This window comes from Pan paniscus, chromosome Y (assembly GCF_029289425.2).
Source record: "Pan paniscus chromosome Y, NHGRI_mPanPan1-v2.0_pri, whole genome shotgun sequence".
NCBI lineage: Eukaryota > Metazoa > Chordata > Mammalia > Primates > Hominidae > Pan > Pan paniscus.
In genome coordinates this window covers 43,667,000-43,688,115 of record NC_073273.2, presented here as the reverse complement: position 1 = coordinate 43,688,115, position 21,116 = coordinate 43,667,000, and the positions used below count along the sequence as shown (strand labels likewise).

At 40.8% G+C, this 21,116-nt stretch overlaps 1 protein-coding gene across 10 annotated transcripts in view; it reads left to right on the top strand.

Moving 5' to 3' along the window:
- The window catches only part of LOC129395581 (uncharacterized), a 158,880-nt gene that overhangs the window by 105,707 nt on the left and 32,057 nt on the right, over positions 1-21,116 (top strand). For all 10 annotated transcript variants that reach the window (XM_055107054.2, XM_055107059.2, XM_055107053.2 and 7 more), the window contains 2 exons: positions 7,426-7,514; positions 10,984-11,091. In XM_055107054.2, coding sequence (XP_054963029.1) covers positions 11,034-11,091 — 58 coding nt within the window. In that variant the 5' untranslated portion in view covers positions 7,426-7,514; positions 10,984-11,033. The remainder of the gene's footprint in view (positions 1-7,425; positions 7,515-10,983; positions 11,092-21,116) is intronic.

Sequence of the window (21,116 nt, the reverse complement as noted above, 5' to 3'; positions counted from 1 at the left end):
ACTTTGAGTTAATGCTGTAATGAGTTGACTTTGGAAGACTATTGGGAAGGCATAATTGTATGTTAAAATGTGAAAAGTGAGGGGCCAGGTGTGTAATAATATGATTTAAATCTGTGTCCCTGTCCAAATCTCACGTTGAATTGTAATCCACAGTTTTGGAGGTAGGGCCTGGTGGGTAGTGATTGGATCATGGGAGTAACTTCTCATAGTTTAGCAACATCTCTGGTGGTACTGTATAGTGAGTGAGTTCTGATGAGATTTGGTAGTTTAAAAGTGTGTAGCACTTTTCTTCGTCTCTCTTTCCCTCCTGCTTTTCCCATGTGAGATGTGCCTGGTTTCCCTTCACCTTCCACCATGGTTGTTTCTTGAGTCCTCCCTAGAAGCAGAAGGTGTTATGCTTCCTTACAGCCTGCAAAGCGTTCAGCAAATTAATCCTCTTTTTTTTCTTTTTTTAAAATAAATTACCCAGTCTCAGGTGTTTCTTTATAGCAATGCTTGTTAGTAAAACACAGGACAGCAATTTTTATCATTTAACCAAGCAGAATGTTTTTGAGCGAAAAATATTTTTAGGTTTTTTCTTGGTTATAGTTTTCTAGTTCACTTATGGCAGGTATGCTTATTTTTAAAGAACATTAAAGTTTAGGCCTTTAGAATTTGTTTGTAAATTCTAAATTTGTTGTTATTGATTATTAAAAAATAATACAAAACATGTTTATTTGTCATGATTATAACAGTCAAAGGGAAGGGGTGGGTGACTCTTGAGAAACAGATGTGCTCCTGAGAAGTACTACAGTGGCAAAAAATTACTGGTCTAGATAAACAGTATTCCAGAAGTGAATTTTAAAAAAAGTTGAGATGGTAACATACGAGGAAATAATGAATGCATTGTGACTTTTCACCTCCCCATACCCATTTTCTCATAGTTTGTTGAGGAGAAAGAGAAATGAGGATGTTGGCCTGATTTTGATTCCCAATGGGTAAGGCTCATGCAGAACTGCCCTGCTTTTTGACACTATTATGATATTAAAAGTACCATGTACTTTTATAAGTCTTTACCATCTTGGCACACTTGCATTCATTTTAGTCAAGTACTGTCACCTTTAGATTTCAGGCTTGCAGAGTCTTTAAAAAATGCACATTTGAGAACACAGAGTCTTCTAACAGTAAAATCTCAGCTTATTAGGATGTTTAGTGACTAGGGTATTCAGAATCAGTTAGAAAAGTGTCTTTAGAATTTCAGCATATGGAGATGTCTTTCATAGAGAAACCTGGAAGAGTTTGGCAAACCCTAGCATGTTGAGCATGGAGTATCGTCATCTGCATGGGCACTCAGACACCTGGACAAATCAATCAGCAGTAAGACAGGATGGAGGGGTTCACAGAATACATGCTTCCCACTACCCGGAGCTGTGAGGAAATCATGAGGACTGACTGAGCATTCATTGTACACATGTGCACATGTTGGTTGCTATGCCCTGGGATGTGGCAGCAAAGAATAAGCATGTGAAATATTTAAAATTATTCATTAGGTGGATTAAATAAGCTCCCAGCACTCAGAAGAGAGCCAGGCATGTAACAGGTGCAATATATATGTTAGCTAATATCATAATTTAACAGAGACGAGGTTTTGCTACATTGCCCTGGCTGAAGCTGAACTCCTGGCCTCAAGCCATCCTCCCACCTCAGCCTCCCAAAGTGCTGCAATTACAAGCATGAACCACTGTGCCCAACCTATTATTATTTTTGAATAACTTTATTTAACCCACTGTTGCCAATGGTTTTGAAGTGTGGAGCCATTTTTCAGATGACACATGCTAAACTACTGAACAGCCTGAGAAATGTCGCTCTGAAGAGCATGCCTTGGCAAACACTCTCCTACTTAATCAATCTCCAGTTGATTGGCTTCCAAGTTCATTTGGTTCTCATTTTTCCTAACAACAACCCTGCAAATCATTACCCCCATTTGATGAGGTGCTGGCTGAGAAGGCTGCTTGCCCAGGTATGTTTCCCACCTGTCTGTGACAAGGTGTTAGATTCTGAAAGCTGATTCCAGTGTAGGGTCTTTCGAGGCTGCAGGCAAGATGTCCGCCCACCTAAGGTGGGATGGGGGCAGGAGGGGCTGTGTCCTGGCATCTCCCTCCTGTGGCTGCTGAGTTGGTATGGCTGTAGGCGGGGGGCCTCAGTGTTGTACCGTACTGGCCTTGCCGTGAGCACCCAAAGGGATTTTATCATACAAATTTGATTCTGTTTTATCAAGAGATGCCAGTAGTACCTCCATTTCCAGTTGTGAAACCCCAAAATATCTCTAGACATTGCCTAATATCCCCTGGGAGATGGCGGGGGATGCGGGGAGGGGGCAACAGTGGGCACTGTCAATCCTGTTCCAGAACAGTGTATTAAAATACAGAAATGTGATGCCAATCCCATGCTTTTATTTAGGATTGCATGTGTAACACATATGCTTCTGAGTGGGAAAGTAACTGTTTGCTCCAAGCAGAAAATGGTGCATCCTTTGTTGTCATGGGGCAAATGCTTAGTCAGGATTTGACCAATGTAGAGGAATGCTTAGTGTGCAGTGGCAGCCAGGTAGTGAGCAGATGCAGCCCTGCACACAGCGTGAGTTTGTCAGTGTTTGCCAAGCAGGACTCCGGTATGCAGTCACTGCTGGCTATGGCTCTTAGGCAGGCAGGCTCCTGGCTCCTCCTTGTGTGTCCATCCCGTTTGTTGGCCACCCTGCCTGCTGGCACTAGGCCATCTGCTCCTTTTCCCGGGTTCTGGTTGCTCCAGCTTGGCCTCCCTCTGCCCATTCTGTGCACCTTTCATTCTTGGGGAGGAGGAGACTCAGGTAAAGAAGGATAAAGCAGAACGATGCCAGGAAATTCCACTGCTAGCCAGATGCCCCAAGGACTCAAATGCTCATAGTAGCATGGTTGACCCAAGCCAGGTGGCTGTCAGCTGCTGCCTGGAGAAACACAGTGCGGTCCAGCCACACAGTGGCATAGTATTCAGCTATAAAAAGAGTGAAGCCCTGGGCCAGGTATGGTGACTCAGCCTGTCATCCCAGCACTTTGGGAAGCCGAGGTGGGTGGATCACCAGGTCAGGAGATCGAGACCATTCTGACTAACATGGTGAAAACTGGTCTCTACTAAAAATACAAAAAATTAGCCGGGTGGGGTGGTGGTTGCCTGACTACTAAGCCAGGAGTTCGAGACCAACCTGGGCAATATAGTGAGACCCCATCTCTGTTTTTTAAAAACAATAAAATTTTTTAAAAGAAAAATAATAAAATGGTTAATTTTACATTAAGTTATTTTTACCCCAGCTGAAAACAACAACAGCAAAAACCATGTAGGTGAATGTCCAAGGGAATGTCTATATTGGGACTGTGGTGTGCTGTTCTGGTTTTTCTTATATGAATGGGCTCTGAAGTCTGCGTCAAAAGGGGAGTCTTTAAAGGTGCTAATTTTTTCCTGATACAAAAAGAATATAGTTTCTCAAAATGACTGCTTTCGAGGAATGCCGCTTTCTAAATTTGAAAACATAGTATTAAAAACAAGAGTCTCTCAGTGCTTTAGACCATTATTTCTTGTATTCAATTTAAAAATCCCTTATGGTGGTTTGCAGATCTGCAGAGAAATTCACAAAGCATGATTGAAAAGTGATGTGTAGTCTTTATAGTTGAATAGGAACAAACCAGCTGATTTGCATATAGGATGAAATGTAGCTGAGGGTGCTATTGAGTTTGAACAACATTTGGCTAGACCTTTGTAACTTTTCAGCTCTATGAAACAATAATTGTGTGAAGAATTAAAAGGTGGAAAATGAACTGCATATGGCTGGCTCACATATGCCTAGGTCTATTTCCAGACACAACGAACAGTGAAATGACAGTGTTCGTGATGCACCAGTTCAAGGAAATATACAAAGACTGCCTACTCACAAATACAGACACCAGTGGACTGATACAATGCTTGCACTTGAAGGTATAGAATTAGAAAACATAGGAAAACAGCAGCAGACTGTTCTGTGTCCTTTTCTTTAAAACTATGTCTTGAAATTTCTGTGCTTCCCCCAAGAACATCTTTAAAGATGACAGTAAAAATAACTCCAGAGGAAACTTTCTGAATTCTAATATCCACATGAAAATGTTGCATTTTCTTCTGATTTTTCACAATAAAAGTATGGCAAACCTCATGAAGAAATGAATGTGGTAGAGGGCTTCTGAAATCTACGTATTAACATTTGTGATCAGCTAGTGAAATATTCTCATTGATTATATATAGTACATCCTTCATTCATTGAGCTTTTATCAAGTATGTGTTATGTGTCAAGCCTAGATTGTAGAAATGGAACTTGAGGAAGACAGGACTCTTCCTCCTGTTTGGGTAGAAAAGGTATTATGTGTGTTATGAATGATGTGATGGAAGGAAACACAGGACAGAATTGGAAAATGGAGATCATCACCCAGAGATTCTGTATTCTACTTGGGGAATAGACTAAACATCAAAATACAGTAATTTAAACAAAATGCATTTACCCCTCATGTATTGGTACAAAGGCAGGCAATAGTCCCAGAAGGGTAGGTGTCAAATCCCCAAGAGCATCGGGGGATCCAGGTTCCTTTTGTGTTACTATCCTGCCTTCCTAAGGGTCAGACAGGCTCTCAAGCAACCCCCATGAGCACAAGTTGTATGCATCCTTTCCCAGCTCTTCTCACCTACCATTGGCAAGAACTCAGTAGTGGAACACCCAGGGTCTGTTAGTGAGGTGTGCTTGTGTGACTGAAAGAAAAAGAGAAGTCTTTTGGGGAGGAGCAGGCCTGGTGGAATCATAGTTTCTAAATCTTTGCATTTTATCTAATTCAGTTTTTTGAAGAAATGTACGTAGCATCACAAACTCTATTCTTAACCTACTTTCTATGGAGAAGCAGGCACATGCTGTGTTGTATCAGCTTGGAGAGCCCCTTCAAAACCTCTCCACATTCAATGTGGAGGGACTGTCACTATACATGCACGGCACACCATGGCAAGTGGGGAGGACTACTGGAACATTAAAATCTCTTTTGTATTTGTCACATAATCAGCATTTAGTTGTAAAAATAAAGAGCATACGGCATTTGTTAAAATCATTTCCATTTCATAACAAATATTTGGCCAATGTAAACTTTCTTGCTGTGGCTGTTTTTAAATAATGTTTCAATTTCTGTATAATAATTTGTAATAATAATAACAATGGGAAAATCAGTAATGAACAGGTGTTGGAAGGTCTGATTTCTCATTTTAATTTATTGTTTCTAGCTATAAACAAATTATTTTTGACATGTTGCATAACCAGAAGAATGTTATTAAATAAAGTCATAATTCTCCTTTTTGGTGTTGATGACACCCAGATGATAATTACACTTAATGAGTTTAACAACACATATAAAATGTAATCTAAAATTTCAGGACCCTGTTATGTCAGTCTGTTTTGGACCAAAGAATAAGAATTGGATTCCAAGCTTTTTTCTGAACAGCTTGTAATAAGAGCTGTTTGTGTATTAATTACTTCTTGAACTATTGTGGGTTTTAATGTTTTAATTTACAAGCAATTTGGAATTTATGACATCTGCTCATGTTTTGATACTTCATGCTATTTACCAATTTTGTCATGAGGCTGTTTTTCCCCCTGGTAATTTACAACCTAATTCTGAAAATAGTAATTTGGTCTCTACCAGTTCACTCTAAGGAGAATTGCCCTGTTTCATCTCCACTGCAGATTTTTTTTTTCATAAGTAAAAGTATCTTTGTTTTATAAACAAAATTAAGTTGCCATTGTGCCTGCTTCTCTGGTGCCCTTTCATTTCTGTTCAAAGAGTTAGAGATGAATTTAGTTTCACTCTCATTGTTTTACTTAAGTAGTTGGTTTTTTACAAATTGTCCTGGTTATTACTTTTGGTTGGTTTTTGTTTTTGTTTTTCAATGTACTCTAATGCAATTCATGGTCCTGTGAACCTGATTGTAGAACTTTTTTTTAAATCTCCTTTATTTAAACATCATAACTGTAAACATGACCCAGTGGGAATAATTTACTTGCAGTTCCTGAAAGTACTTCATGAGGTTCCATATGAGTTCACTAATAACAAACACCACTCATAGCTTCGCTGGTAGACTTCAAGTATACTAAACCTGGTACCTTTTTATTATCACTTCAGACTATTTAGAGAAAATGATGAGCCTTTAATTTTCTTAGTTCTTGAATTTGTAGTTGATAGAGGGTAATTTAAACTCTCTAGGCGGGTGGCCAGGTGCAGTGGCTCATGGCTATAATCCCAGCACTTTGGGACGCTGAGGTGGGTGGATCACTTGAGCTTAGGAGTTTGAGACCCTGGTCAATATGGTGAAACCCTGTCTCTACTAAAAATACAAAAATTAGCCAGGCATGGCAGCGGTTGCCTGTAATCCCAGCTACTCAGGAAGCTGAGGCAGGAGAATCACTTGAACCTGGGAGGCGGAGGTTGCAGTGAGCTGAGAAAGTGTCACTGCACTCCAGCCTGGTTGACAGAGTGAGTCTCTGTCTCAAGGAAAACAAAAACAAAAACAAAAACAAAAACTGTCTAGGAGGCTGGATTCATTCACAATCAAATAAATTTTATAAGAAAGCTGGTAAATATCATTAAATGGTTGGCATTTACAGTGACTAAAAAATAAAAACAATTTTTAATATAGAGGATGATTGCTTTATGAGATATAAATCTGGCTTACTGAAAAATCAGTGCAAATGAACCCTTGTGAAATAAAAATGTCTAAGAACAGTACATGAGAAGTTGAGCTGTCATTTGGTGCCTTTGTTTTCCTTTATTTTAGAGGAGCCGAAGGAAAAAGATTCTGACCTGTTTCTGTGTTTTTATGAGCACAGTATATGAGAATGGTTATATGCGCACAAACATGCACTCTGGGGTTACTGGAAAGCTAGCCCCAACAATGGGAAACATCTTGCTACAGTGTGGTATCTTCTCCCAGTGGTGTGCACAGGTTCATGTATGAGTTGCATAAGGCACTGTTCCAAAAACAACAATAAGGGAATAAGGTTCAAGGAACCTTAATTTATCTTTAAACTTAATTTAATTTAAAGTTAATTTAAATCTTTATATAATAGCAGTAGCAATAGCTGAGCTAATATTATCTATTTTGAGACTTTTCTTTCAGAACTTCTACAGGCATAATAATGCCTGACTGGTCATTTTAATTTCTCCTTTTTTTTTTAGTTTGCAAACAAAACCCTGCAATCTGTGCTTTAGACTAACACAGAAGTTAAGAACTAATAAGATGTGTTAAGTTTGAGTTAGGATGAAAAAGAAACCTAAAAGAATGGGAGGGGTGAGAGGTAAAAACACCCTAAGGATTTTTAAGTCTTTTGTTCTAAACCTTTCCCTTTCTCCCTAGGCTGGTCCCCACAGATGGCTTGCCATTTCTATGACTGGATGCTGAGAAACCTGCTGGTTCAGAGGTCCACACATGAAGTTACCATAAAGGTAAGCAGCCCAGCATGCCATTGGATCCTTGTCCTTGTACCTGAAATATATTTCAGGAGCAAAACTGCATTTTGCCAAAACGCAATCCCTTCTCTTTTAAATTATGTTTTCAGGGAAAGTGGCACGTCTTTGTCCTTGCTGAAATTGAAGCCATTAGAGAAACCATTATTAAATCCTTATGAGCTGCAAAGTCAATTCTAAATGAGGAATTCACCTTTTTACTGCCTTCTGAGAATTTTGGATCCTGAATGAGCAATAACAAACTTTTCTGGGTCTTACCAGTCGAGGATAACACCTTCTAAAATCAACCTCTCTTGTGAATATTATAATTATGCAGACTTGTTAATTGTAATTGGGCACACGAGTATAGATTTTATTTGACTCCTTTATCTTCATTTTGTGCTCCATTAGTTTTTTAATATGATTTGTGTCTGTCTGCGTTGATTTGCTAGTTAACCGTGAAACTTATTAGAAAATCATGCAGATTACTGTGTGTAAATGTGGTGAGATGCTAAGGTTTCCTGATTAGCAAACCAAACAGTTCTGTGTGGCCAGGTGTCAAAAGTTGAAACCGATACCCAAACTAAAACTAAGACCTGCACCCCAAAAGTTCTTTAAAAGTTATCCTATTACCTTTTGGTACATAGGATTATGGTTTTATTTTACTTACTTGCTACTTAATTTTCTGGTTCTTTCTCTAAGGCATTTTTAGTTTTTTTTTTAAAAACTGTAGAAATTTGGTAACTTGAAAGCATAAGGATGGAATTTTGAGGGAGATTTTTGCTTTACTGTTTTGAAAGAACCAACTAGAACTAAACTGTAGGCTTAAATTTAACTAAAATAGGAAGCTTACTGTTTGAGGTACTTTTGTTTAAAGCAAGATGTACGTATATTGTTATAACAAGTTAATCATGTAGAGGTGTTTGAGTGTTATTTGACTTAAATATTTGAAAGGTGTTGTTTGTTAATAAAAACAAAATTTGTAATATATTAGTGGATTTGAATTTTTCGATTGGCTCTTTCATTCAGTATAATGTTTTCGAGGTTCATGTGCATTGTCGCATGTGTCATTCCTTTTTACATTAGAATAATATCTCATTATGTGGCTAGATCATGAATAGAACATGTTTTATCCATGCATCAATTGATGGAAATTGGGGTTGTATTTCGCTTTGGGCTGCTATGAAAAAGATGTCAGGAATACACATATACAAGTTTTTATGGGGACTTACGTTTCATTTCTTTGTGGTATCTACTTAGAATTGGGTCATTTGGTACCTCTGTTGAACATTCTGAGGAACTATTGTTATGCTCCTCAAAACATAAAGTGGTCAAAGTGGCTGTTATGTCAGTCAATATTTTTTGAAATGCCGTTGAACCATATTCTAAATGTGAGAGGGATGATGGGAGGGGGTCCTTTCTCTCATCAGTGTTTTGACTGGGTATTAATTTCAGTACTTTGGGAACATAAGCTTCAGTTTAATTCAATCTAGTATACGCTGAATTTCTCCTGTGCGTGAGGTGTCTGTGTTTGGCCTTATAAATGACTGAGTGTTTTTGTGGCCTTTCATACCTTATGCAGTTTATAGATGCAGGTGGTAATTTGGGATTATCCGGAAAAAGGGCACTCTGTTGCTATTGTTCATCAGTAAGGCTGGGAATAACCTGTCTAACATACTCTTTCTGCCTGTGTTGGGCACTGCGGCTTAGAAAGTGAAGGCTTATAATTGTTTCCTTGAGATGTGTGTGGTTTCAACACATGTCCTCCTTTCAAAGTCATCCATAACAGACCTGGGTAATTGTGTTTTATTGACTCTCAGTCTTAAACTGGTTGGTAAGATTATGAGGAATGTTCACATTAGGGGCGTTCACCATTGAGGTTCTTAGGCAGGAAGATTCCACACCAAGAAGGGACTAGGCAGTTGTTCTCTGAAGTAGAGGTGGGAAAATCTGTTGTAAAGCGAGAAGAACTGAGAGCAGGCTCAGCAAATGTGGTCTGTGATGGACCCGATAGTAAGGGGCTTAGGATTTGTGGGCCAGGCAGTTGCAGCTGCTTTACTCTGCCATTGCATTATGAAGGCCCTACGGAGATGAATGAACATGGCTGAGTGCCAAGAAAACTTTATTTATAGACTTTGATACTGGGTTGCAGTTTGCTGACTCTGACCTAGAGCAACACACTGTTTTTTTTTTTCCTTTTATGTCTTTTTATTTTTATTTTAAGTACTTGGGTACATATGCAGGATGTGCAGATTTGTTACACAGGTAAACATGTGCCATGGTGGTTTGCTGCACCTATCAACCCATCACTTTGGTATTAAGCCCAGCATGCATTAGCTGTTTTTCCTAATGTTCTCCCTCCCCACTCTCCAAACCCCAGTGCCAGCATGTGATGTTCCCTGCCCTGTGTCCATGTGTTCTCATTGTTCAGCTCCCACTTGTAAGTGAGAACATGTGGTGTTTGGTTTTCTGTTCTTGTGTTAGTTTGCTGAGAACGATGGTTTCCAGCTTCATCCATATCCCTGCAAAGGACATGAACTCATCCTTCTTTATGGCTGCATAGTATTTCATGGTTTATATGTGCCACATTTTCTTTATCCAGTCTATCATTGATGGGAATTTGCGTTGGTTCCAAGGCTTTGCTGTTGTGAACGGTGCTACAATAACATACATGTGCATGTGTCTTTATAGTAGAGTGATCTATAATCCTTTGGTATATACCCAGTAATGGGATTGCTGGGTCAAATGGTATTTCTAGTTCTAGATCCTTGAGGAATCACCACACTGTCTTCCACAATGGTTGAATTAATTTACACTCCCACCAACAATGTAAAAGCATTCCTATTTCTCCACATCTTCTCCAGCATCTGTTTCCTGACTTTTTAATGATTGCCATTCTAACTGGTGTGAGATGGTATCTCATTGCAGTTTTGATTTACATTTCTCTAATGACCATTGATCATGAGCTTTTTTTCATATGGTTGTTGGCTGCATAAATGTCTTCTTTCAAGAAGTGTATGTTCGTATCCTTCACCCACTTTTTGATGGGGTTGTTTTTTCTTGTAAATTAGTTTAAGTTCTTTGTAGAGTCTGGATATTAGCCCTTTGTCAGATGGATAGATGGCAAAATTTTTTTCCCATTCTATAGGTTGCCTGTTCACTCTGATGATAGTTTCTTTTGCTGGGCAGAAGCTCATTAGTTTAATTAGGTTTCTACTTGAACCTTCCCTGGCCTTAGGAAATAGGTCAACTCTTGTTTTTTTGGAAAACATTTCACCTGGTCTTTTTTTTTCTTATGTATAATTATGGAATGTTTATGTAATTACATAATTACAAAATATAACTCATCATATATTAATTACCTTCATGTGTATAATAGCATAGATAGTATTTTCTTTAATCACCTCACACACACAAAAAAGAGAAACACACAGGCAGTGTTTCAAAACTGTCTTCTTTTTTCAAACAGAGGGTGGTTCCAACTTCATCAATACCTCATCGCCGTGAGGTGAGGCTAAGATGAGCATAACCAGTGATGAGGTGAACTTTCTGGTTTATCGGTATCTCCAGGAGTCAGGTAAGAGGCTTGGTTTTCTGTCGGCAGGAAATTCATCCTGAGCATCTTACAAGCAGAATGATCAACCCTTGATTCAAAACCAGGCTGTAGAAGAAGAAGAGCTAAGAAAGTTCTTAGTGCTAACAGGGAGAAGAGAAGGTTCTGGAGCCATGTCATCCCACCTTCCTCAACGTTAATGACCCTAGTGGACTTTGTTATCTCTACATGTTTACTACACACAGCTGTTTTCCTAACCAATATACAGAGCCAGTGGATTTGTTTCCTACAACTGCCATAACGCAATACTGCAAACTGGGATGACTTAAAAGGAAATACGTTGTCTCCTAGTTCCTGAGGACAGAAGTCCAAGATCAAGATGTGGGAAGGTCAGCTCTTTCTGAGGGCGAGTCTCCTGTGCCTGTCCTGGCTCCTGGGGCCTTGCTGCAGTCCTTGGATTCCTTGGCTTGTAGGGGCATCACCCTCGTCTCTTGTGTTCAGATTTGACCACATTTCCCTGTGGTAAAGACAGTCAGATTGGTTTAGGAATTTACTCTACTCCAGGATAACCTAATTTTAGTAATTGATTCTGAATCCAGTTATAATTACGTCTGCACTGACCCTGTTTCCAAATAGCATCACATTCTGAGGTGCACTGTTGATGAGCACTTTAAGCTGTGAATTTGTGGGGGTGGGGGCACAGTTCAAACACCAGCATTTGTTTTGGAGTCTTTTTAAGGTTTGTCCCCTTAATACCAGATTGAATATACAGTATGGAACCTGATTATTTGAAAAGGAACTCCCAGTTCCTTGGCACCCCCTCCCAGAGATGTATGTATTCTATTTGAGGGAAGCCAGTCTGTGGTCCCTTGGGCATGGGTTCTCTCACTGCTGTGTAGGGTACAATATAGGCATTGGAGCCACCCAGAATGGCTCAAGATGTGATCGTTAAACAAGTCTGAGTGAGGCCTGTTCATTTGAGCCTTGGTTTTCCTGCCCAGGCAAACGTGATCAAGTATGTGAGGCACGTAACATGTTGTAAATAAGTGCCCTCCCCATCAAGCCTGGGTTTCTGTCCCTTGTGCTCCCAGCTACCATTATTCATGGGAAGTGCATGCGCTTTCTGCATATATATCAGATACCTTGGATTGGCTCTTGTCAGATGCAGTATAAGCAATTGGTATACAAAACAAAATAGGTACTGCCTCACCCCTGGGAATCAGGGAAATAATAACCCCTGTGCTAATACCTCAACCTTGGCTCTTAGACTAGCACAGGTGATCTCCTGTCTCAGAGCTCAAAGCTTCCCAGAGGTGGCTGCAAATGGAAATCATGCATACCAAAACCTGCCTCCCTGTTCACTCATGGCATGTAGTTTAGCATTTAGCAACACCTCTGCACAAGGACGTGATGAAGGCCAAAGAGACTCACAGCATGTAAACAAGTTCCAGGCTGGAGCTGTCAGGTGTAAAAGTTCATGTGCACGGAGACAGAGCCATGCTGCTTGCTGGTCCCGAGGGTCCCCAAGTGTCAGCTTTGCTGGCCTCTTGGCAGAAGCCCCCAACTCTCCCCAGAAAGATCGTCTTCCTTATTCAGTGCTTGTTTATGAAGCTTCTGTAGCCAGGCAGTTGAGATGGAGAGCTAGAGCACAATAACGCGTAGACCTTGGCAAATGTCAACTTTATGTAACATCTGTGAGCTTCATTTCCTGATTCGACAGTGTTGCTGAAGTAAGATACCTTAGGTGGAGTTGGTATTGAAGAGAGAGACTATTGTACTTTCTTCCAATTATTGTGTGTATTGTGGTACTTTCTTTTTTTGAAATGGGGTCTCAGTTTGTTGCCCAGGCTGGCGCTCACTGCAGCTTCAACCTCCTAGGCTGAAGCCGTCTTTCCACCTCAGCCTTCCAAGTAGCTGAGACTACAGGCATACCAACATGCCCGGCTAATTTTTGTAATTTTTGTAGAGACAGGGTTTCACCATGTTGCCCACACTGGTCTGGAACTCCTGGTTTTCAATGATCCACCCACCTTGGCCTCCTAGGGTGCTGGGATTATAGGTGTAAGCCACTGCACCCAGCCACTGGAACTTTTTGGAGTACTCCACAAGGTTGTATTTAAAGGAAGAAGGGAGCAAAGAAGTGTTCATTCTTGGGATGTTTTCTATGTTTACCTCAAGTCCTGAAGTTTTGGTTAGGTCAATATTTATTGAGCCACAATCAAGAAAGAGCACCTTCTCCTCAGCCTATCAATGTCTCCCTTCTACCTTAAAGAAAAAGGAAGGCCGATTGCAGTGGCTCACGCCTGTAATTCCAGCACTTTGGGAGGCCGAGGCAGGCAGAGCAGGAGGTCAGGAGTCAAGACCATCCTGGCTAACACAGTGAAACCCCATCTCTACTAAAAATGCAGAAAATTAGCCGGGCATGGTGGCACGCTCCTGAAGTCCCAGCTAGTCGAGAGGCTGAGGCAGGAGAATGGCATGAACCCGGGAGGCAGAGCTTGCAGTGAGCTGAGATCGCGCCACTGCACTCCAGCCTGGGTGACAGTGTGACACTCCGTCTCAACAAACAAACAAACAAACAAACAAAAAGATCATGCCACCGCACTCCAGCTCGGGCGACAGAATGACACTCCATCTCAAAAAAGAAAAAAGAAAAAGGAAAATGTTTCCTTGATCATGTTCCCTCCTCAAGCACCTGTACTGTCATTCCTGCACCCCACCAAACTCATTAAAAACAGATTCTGCACCTCAGAAAATGATTCATTCCTCAAATACCTCTGGTCTGACTTTCTCCATTAGAAGTCTTCAGTAAGTTCTGGGTTCCCATATCCAGTAATCTGACTGCAACTGGCATTCCTCCTTCCCTGCTCATCCATCCTTACCTGTGTGCAGCAGGAAGTGGGTATGGGGGTGGGGGTGGTGAGGAAGGGAGTAGGTGTTGACCTGCAGTGCAGCTGGGCAGGGTTCCCTGGAAGATCTGCTCAGAATCCTCAACCTCACCTTCCAGGTGCAGTGATGGACAAGTTCTCCAGAGTCACCAAGCTTGTGGCCTGAGTCCTGCTTCTGAGCCCTGGACCCAGCAGAATAGATGCCATTCCTGTCCAACTGTTCATCTCCTTCACCACCAGTGTCTCTCTTCCTCCCCTCTACCAGTATCCATGATGTCAGTTAGGATGCATTAGGCTGCAAGAAAGGGAATCTTCAGTGGAGCACTGATATCCTCAGATAGCAGGGGAGTAGGGTGTCGAAGAAGGACCCAAGACACACAGCTCTTCAAAATCAGGAAGGAGCCTCAAAAATAGATCTGTTTTGTTCCTCTGCCCACAACAGGCAGATGTCAGGTCATCTGGCTTTTAGCAAACCATGTATATTTCCTAACCTGTGTGGATTAGTGGATTTTCATTGTTGCCCTGCAAGGCCTTTGCCATCAGAAGCACTCAGTGGATGTTATCCATAGGTGGCATCTCAAAGCAGCGCACTCATGGCAGTCAGAAAAAGGAAACTAATTAGGCAAAAATTTTAAGTAGTAGACAACTTTTGCATTACCAAGTTCTAGTGCCAAAAGGAATTTGTTGTGTTTGCGTGAGTTTAGCAGTCTGGCATTGATGGGTGACTCTATTGGCCTCTGTCTTACGGGATCCATTGCCTGGTCACTTGTGCTATCTGGGCAGCTTTTAAGAATCACATGGTGACCATGTGCCTTTCCTGTGAGCTCATGTTACCATCCCAGGAGCAGAGAAGCAAGGGAGCGAGCCCCTAGAAATGTGCACAGCCTGCACCTGCTGTAGTGAGCAGCTCCCCCAAATGCTGGGGGAGTTGTGAGTTGTTTGCCCCCACATATTTCTGAACACAGCCAGGGAAGTGGAAGTCCATTTTCCACTTAGTATGGAAAGAGAAAATTTGTCAGATGAGTTCCTGTAAACATAATAAGTATTTCCTCTGGGACTTCATCACCCAAAGTCCAAACTATAAAGAAGACATGTTCTTCCATACCCAGATTTTTAGCATACATGAGATAATTCACACAGACTTGCAAGGCATTATGAGGAACTTGGGACAGAACCACAGATTCAAACTGAATTTAGCTGGGAAAGAACTGCCTGCCACATAATCAAGTGATAGATTCGGGGGAAGGGAGGTATGTGTGAAAAGATTTTTTGTTTGTTTGTTTTGTCAGATGGGCTTCCTCTGTCACCCAGGCTGGAGTACAGTGCTGCGACCGTGACTTACTGCAGCCTCTACCTCATGGGACCAAGTGATCCTCCTATCTCATCCTCCCAAGTAGCTGGAACCACAGGCATGTGCCACCTCACCTGGCTAATTTTTATATTTTTTGTAGAGACAGTGTCTCACTATGTTCCCCAAGCTGGATTTGAATTCCTGTGTTAAAAGGATCCTTCTACCTTGGCCTCTCAATGTGCTGGGATCATAGATATGCACCACAACACCCAACCAAAATGATTTTTTAAAGAAGGGGAAAATACTGTCTAAAGAGGAAGGAAGAACGGAATGTGAGGAGCTGTCTTGAGCATAGTCAACACACATGACAGTTCTGTCATTTCAAAATTGTCTAGTGTCCCTTTGTGCTGAGCCCTCTTCTATTCCTTCCCTGCACCTTGCAGCCTACTCTGTGTTCTGTTCATAGAGTTTTGCACTCGTAAGAATGGCATAGAGATGGCATCATGCATTGTGTGGCCCTGAGATGTGACGTCTTTTATTCAACCTCATGCATTTGAGATTCATGCATGCTATTGTGTGCACCAGCCATTCTTTCTTTAATAGCTAAGTGACATTTCATATTGAAGGCCTTTTCAGTGATTTGTTTATCCATCCTCCTGTGGAAGGACATTTGGGTGCTTTCTAGGTCTTAGGGATTCCAGCATAAAGCTGCAAAAAATATTTTCATACAGATCTTTTGTGTGAACATAGGTTTTCACTTCTCTCGGGTAAATATCTAGGAGTGGGATTGCTGGTTCATGTGGTTAAGTGTAGGTTTCAGAAACCAGTGCATTCTTTTCCAACTAAGGCGGAGGCAAGACACATGATAAATATGAATGGTTTTACAGAGATGAGTTCTGTTGCAGAGCTTGTCTGCCTGTTGCTCAAGGCATATTGGAAAGTATGTAAAAAGACATTAGCTCTGGTGTATATATCTGCAGAACACTCATGAAGTTTGATTCTTTTTCTGAGGGTTTGCAGTTAGCCTTCTGGGCTAATTTCATGAATCTGTCAGGGTCACAGTTTCCGTGGGCAAACATGAATGTCGCCCAGGTCTGCTGAGTGACAGAGCATCCTGGTTTGCACACCTTCCCCTCCTTCAGCAGTGCTGTTGGTGTAACTTTCTGCATATAAACAGAAAACTCTACAGTCTGGTTAGCCCTCTGGTGGGTAGACTCCAGAATCTGCACAGGACAGAGGCCTGTCTATTCTGGCTTTCAGAAAACAGGGTTCCTACCGGCTGGACCATATGGCAGCCAGGAAAGATCTCTGTGCATTTGCCCACATACCCATGCTGTACAAGTCATCAAAAATCCAGTGAAGCATTTTCCCCACCTATATATTTAACTTCTAAATCTACTTATCTTTCAGATAGATAGATAGATAGAGACAGGCTAGATAGATTAGACAGGTTAGATAGAATAGATAGAATAGATAGGTAGATAGATACATAAATATTAATAGATACATTAGGTAGATAGTTTAGAGTAGATATTGATAGATTAGACAGATGATAGATATAGATACATAGGCTGATAGATTGATAGATTAGACACAGTAGCTATTAATAAATAGATAGTAGATATTAATAGGTTAAATAGATGGATTAGATAGGGTAGATATTAATATATTTGAAAGATGATACATAGATAAGAGACAGATAATAATATATCAGAAGAGTAGATATTAATAGATAAATTAGATAGGATAGATTGATTAGATTAGATAGATACATTGATTTCCTGGCTATGTGACATACTTCACCTGCAGTACTTCTCTCTGGTGATGATGTCATTCAGATGAGTTAGTGTAAGAGGAGTGAGTACGCAGAAGAGTGAATGAGATCTCAGTGGCCTCCTCTTTCCACAGCAAGCCCAAGCAGAAAGGTAAAAGGCTACACTGAGCACTCAACACACAGTGAGGTTGGGCTCTCCATAAGGAGTATGTAGCAGATGACCCAGCAACTTCACAACTGGTGCAGGTCTTGGTTAGAGTGAGGTAAGGTGGAGGGGAAGCACTTCCCTGAGGTGTTCCTGTGTTCCAGTGCTCCTCGTATCCTAGGCTTCTGAACAGAGGGCTGTCAGTTGAGTGAGTGGTTCTTGTCACCTCCTGTTGGCCTGGCGTTTCATGCTTCTGGAGTTTCTGCCCAAGTGGAGACCAAGGTCTGTTCTGTGCCAGTCTCCTCCTGTCACATCTGTAAGCTGCTGTTGTGAGGGCGGTGGTGTCAAGGTCAGCTGAATGGAAAGACATGCTCCCTCCTTCCAAGACTGACCTCACACTTTAGGGGAGTAGTACAGTGTGCTTTAAAAAACCTCAGCAGAAACAACACAGATATCCATTGACAGAGGAAATTCCATCAAAAGCATGTATGCATCCATACAGTGGAATATCATGACTGAGCTTTGAAAAGGAAGGAAATTCTGACACAGGCTACAGCATGGATGACCCTCAAAGAAATTATACCAAGTGAAATTAGCCAGTCACAAATGGCGGATACCGTAGGATTCTACTTGTAAGGGATACCTTGAGGAGTCTAGTCCAAAGACACAGACAGTGGAAGGGTAGTTGCTGGGGCATGGGGAGAAACGGAGGGTGTGGAGTTCGTATTTAAGGGTACAGTTTCAGTTTTGCAAAATAAATAAAATTCTCGACATGTTTGGTGGCGAAGGTTGCACAACAGTATGAATGCACCTAATGCCTCTAAACTGTGCACTTAAAAATGGTTAAGGTGGAGGCCAAGGTGGGAGGATCACTGGAGGCCAGGATTTCAAGCAAGCTTGGGCAACATAGCAACACCCTATCTCCACGAAAAAAATTTCAAAAATTAGCTAGACATGGAGGCTCACATCTGTAATCCAGCACTTTGGGAGGCTGAGGTGGGAGGATTGCTTGAGCCCGGGTGTTCAAGGCTGCAGTGAATGGGGATCATGACAGTATACTGCACCCTGGGCAACAGTGAGACCCTGTCTCCACAAAATAAATGTGTATTTTTACCACAGTTTTGGGTGACAGGTCACAGTGAGATGGTCCATGTGTAGATGCATTAAGTTTAGAAAATTAGTCTCAGAAGAGAGAACCACAGGAATATTATTACATTATAACTTAGAGTGAATTATAATTAGTGTGAATTCCCAGTAATTATTACATGATAACGGCTTTTTCATAGTTGTGTTCAGTGTTTGGGGCAAGTCCCTAGCACAGACAGTGTCATTTGTTAGCTACACTGGTATCTGACAAAATTTGGTTATGAAAAAATTAAGCAGAAAATGTAGCTTTAGTCATAATAGCAATATTCTGGAATAAAGGCCATTATCCCTCAGTGGATATGGGTGAGGCAAGCTGTGTTGTCTCTGTGCCACGGAGCACTGCTCAGCTGTGAAAAGGAAGGAGCTGTGAATATGTGCGATAAGCTAAAGAAACCTCCAGAGTAATGTGCTAAGTAGAAAAAGCTGTCTCATAACATACCAGAATCTCTGGGACACATTTAAAGCAGTGTGTAGAGGGAAATTTATAGCACTACATGCCCATAAGAGAAAGCAAGGAAGATCTAAAATTGACACCCTAACATCACAATTTAAATAACTAGAGAAGCAAGAGCAAACACATTCAAAAGCTAGCAGAAGACAAGAAATATCTAAGATCAGAGCAGAACTGATAGAAAGAGAGACACAGAAAACCATTCAAAAAATCAATGAATCCAGGAGGTGGTTTTTTGAAAAGATCAACAAAATAGGTAGACAGCTAACCAGACTAATAAAGAAGAAAAGAGACAAGAATCAAATAGACACAATAAAAAAAGATAAAGGGGATATCACTACCAATCCCACAGAAATACAAACTACCATCAGAGAATACTATAAACACCTCCACACAAATCAGCTGGAAAATTGAGAAGAAATGGATACATTCCTGGACATATACACCCTCCCAAGACTAAACCAAGAAGAGGTTGAATCCCTGAATAGACCAATAACAGGCTCTGAAATTGAGGCAATAATTAATAGCCTACCAACCAAAAATGCTCCAGGACGAGACAGATTCACAGGTGAATTCTACCAGAGGTACAAAGAGGAGCTAGTACCATTCTTTCTGAAACAATTCCAATCAATAGAAAAAGAGAGAATCCTCCCTAACTCATTTTATGAGACCAGCATCATCCTGATACCAAAACTTGGCAGAGACACAACAAAACAAGAAAATTTCAGGCCAGTGTCCCTGATGAACATCGATGCAAAAATCCTCAACAAAATACTGGCAAAAAATCCAGCAGTACATCAAAAAGCTTATCCACCACGATCAAGTTGGCTTTATCCCTGGGATGCAAGGCTGGTTCAACATACACAAATCAGTAAACGTAATTCATCACATAAGCGGAACCCATGACAAAAACCACATGATTATCTCAATAGATGCAGAAAAGGCCTTTGACAAAAATTCAACAACCCTTCATGCTAAAAACTCTCAACAAATTAGGTATTGATGAAACATCTCAAAATAATAGGAGCTATTTATAACAAACCCTCAGCCAATATCATACTGAATGGGCAAAAACTGGAAGCATTCCCTTTGAAAACCTGCAAGAGAGAAGGATGCCCTCTCTCACCACTCCTTTTCAACATAGTATTGGAAGTTCTGGCCAGGGCAGTCAGGCAAGAGAAAGAAATAAAGCGTATTCAATTAGGAAGAGAGGAAGTCAGATTGTCCCTGTTTGCAGATGACATGATTGTATATTTAAAAAACCCCATTGTCTCAGCCCAAAACCTCCTTAGGCTGATAAGCAACTTCAGCAAAGTCTCAGGATACAAAATCAATGTGCAAAAATTACAAGCATTCCTATACATCAATAACAGACAAACAAACAGCCAAATCATGAGTGAACTCCCATTCACAGTGGCTACAAAGAGAATAAAATACCTAGGAATCCAACTTAGAAGGAATGTGAAGGACCTCATCAAGGAGAACTACAAACCACTGCTCAAGGAAATGAGAGGACACAAACAACTGGAAAAACATTCCATGCTCAGGGATAGGAAGAATCAATATCATGAAAATGGCCATAATGCCCAAAGTAATTTATAAATTCAGTGTGATCCCCATCAAGCTACCATTGACTTTCTTCACAGAATTGGAAAAAACTACTTTAAATCTCATATAGAACCAAAAAAGAGCCCATATAGCCAAGACAAACCTAAGCTAAAAGAACAGAACTGAAGGCATTGCGCTACCTGACTTCAAAATATACTACAAGGCTACCGTAACCAAAACAGAATGGTACTGGTATCAAAACAGATATATAGACCAATGGAACAGAACAGAGGCCTCAGAAATAACACCACACATGTACAACCATATGATCTTCGACACACCTGACAAAAACAAGCAATGGGAAAAATATTCTCTATTTAATAAACGGTGTTGGAAAAACTGGCTAGCCATAGGCAGAAAGCTGAAACTGATCCCTTCCTTACACCTTATACAAAAATTAATATAAGATGGATTAAAGACTTAAACGTAAGACCTAAAATGATAAAAACCCTAGAAGAAAACTTGGGTAATACCATTCAGGTTGTCATCTATCCATCTGACAAAGGGCTAACATCCAGAATCTACAAAGAACTTAAACAAATTTACAAGAAAAAAAAATCAAAAAGTGGGTGAAGGATGTAAACAGACATTTCTCAAAACAAGACATTTATGTAGCCAACAAACATATGAAGAAAAGCTCATCATCACTAGTCATTAAAGAAATGCAAATCAAAACCACAATGAGATACCATCTCACACCAGTTAGAATAGTGATCATTAAAAAGGAAACAACAGAGGCTGGAGAG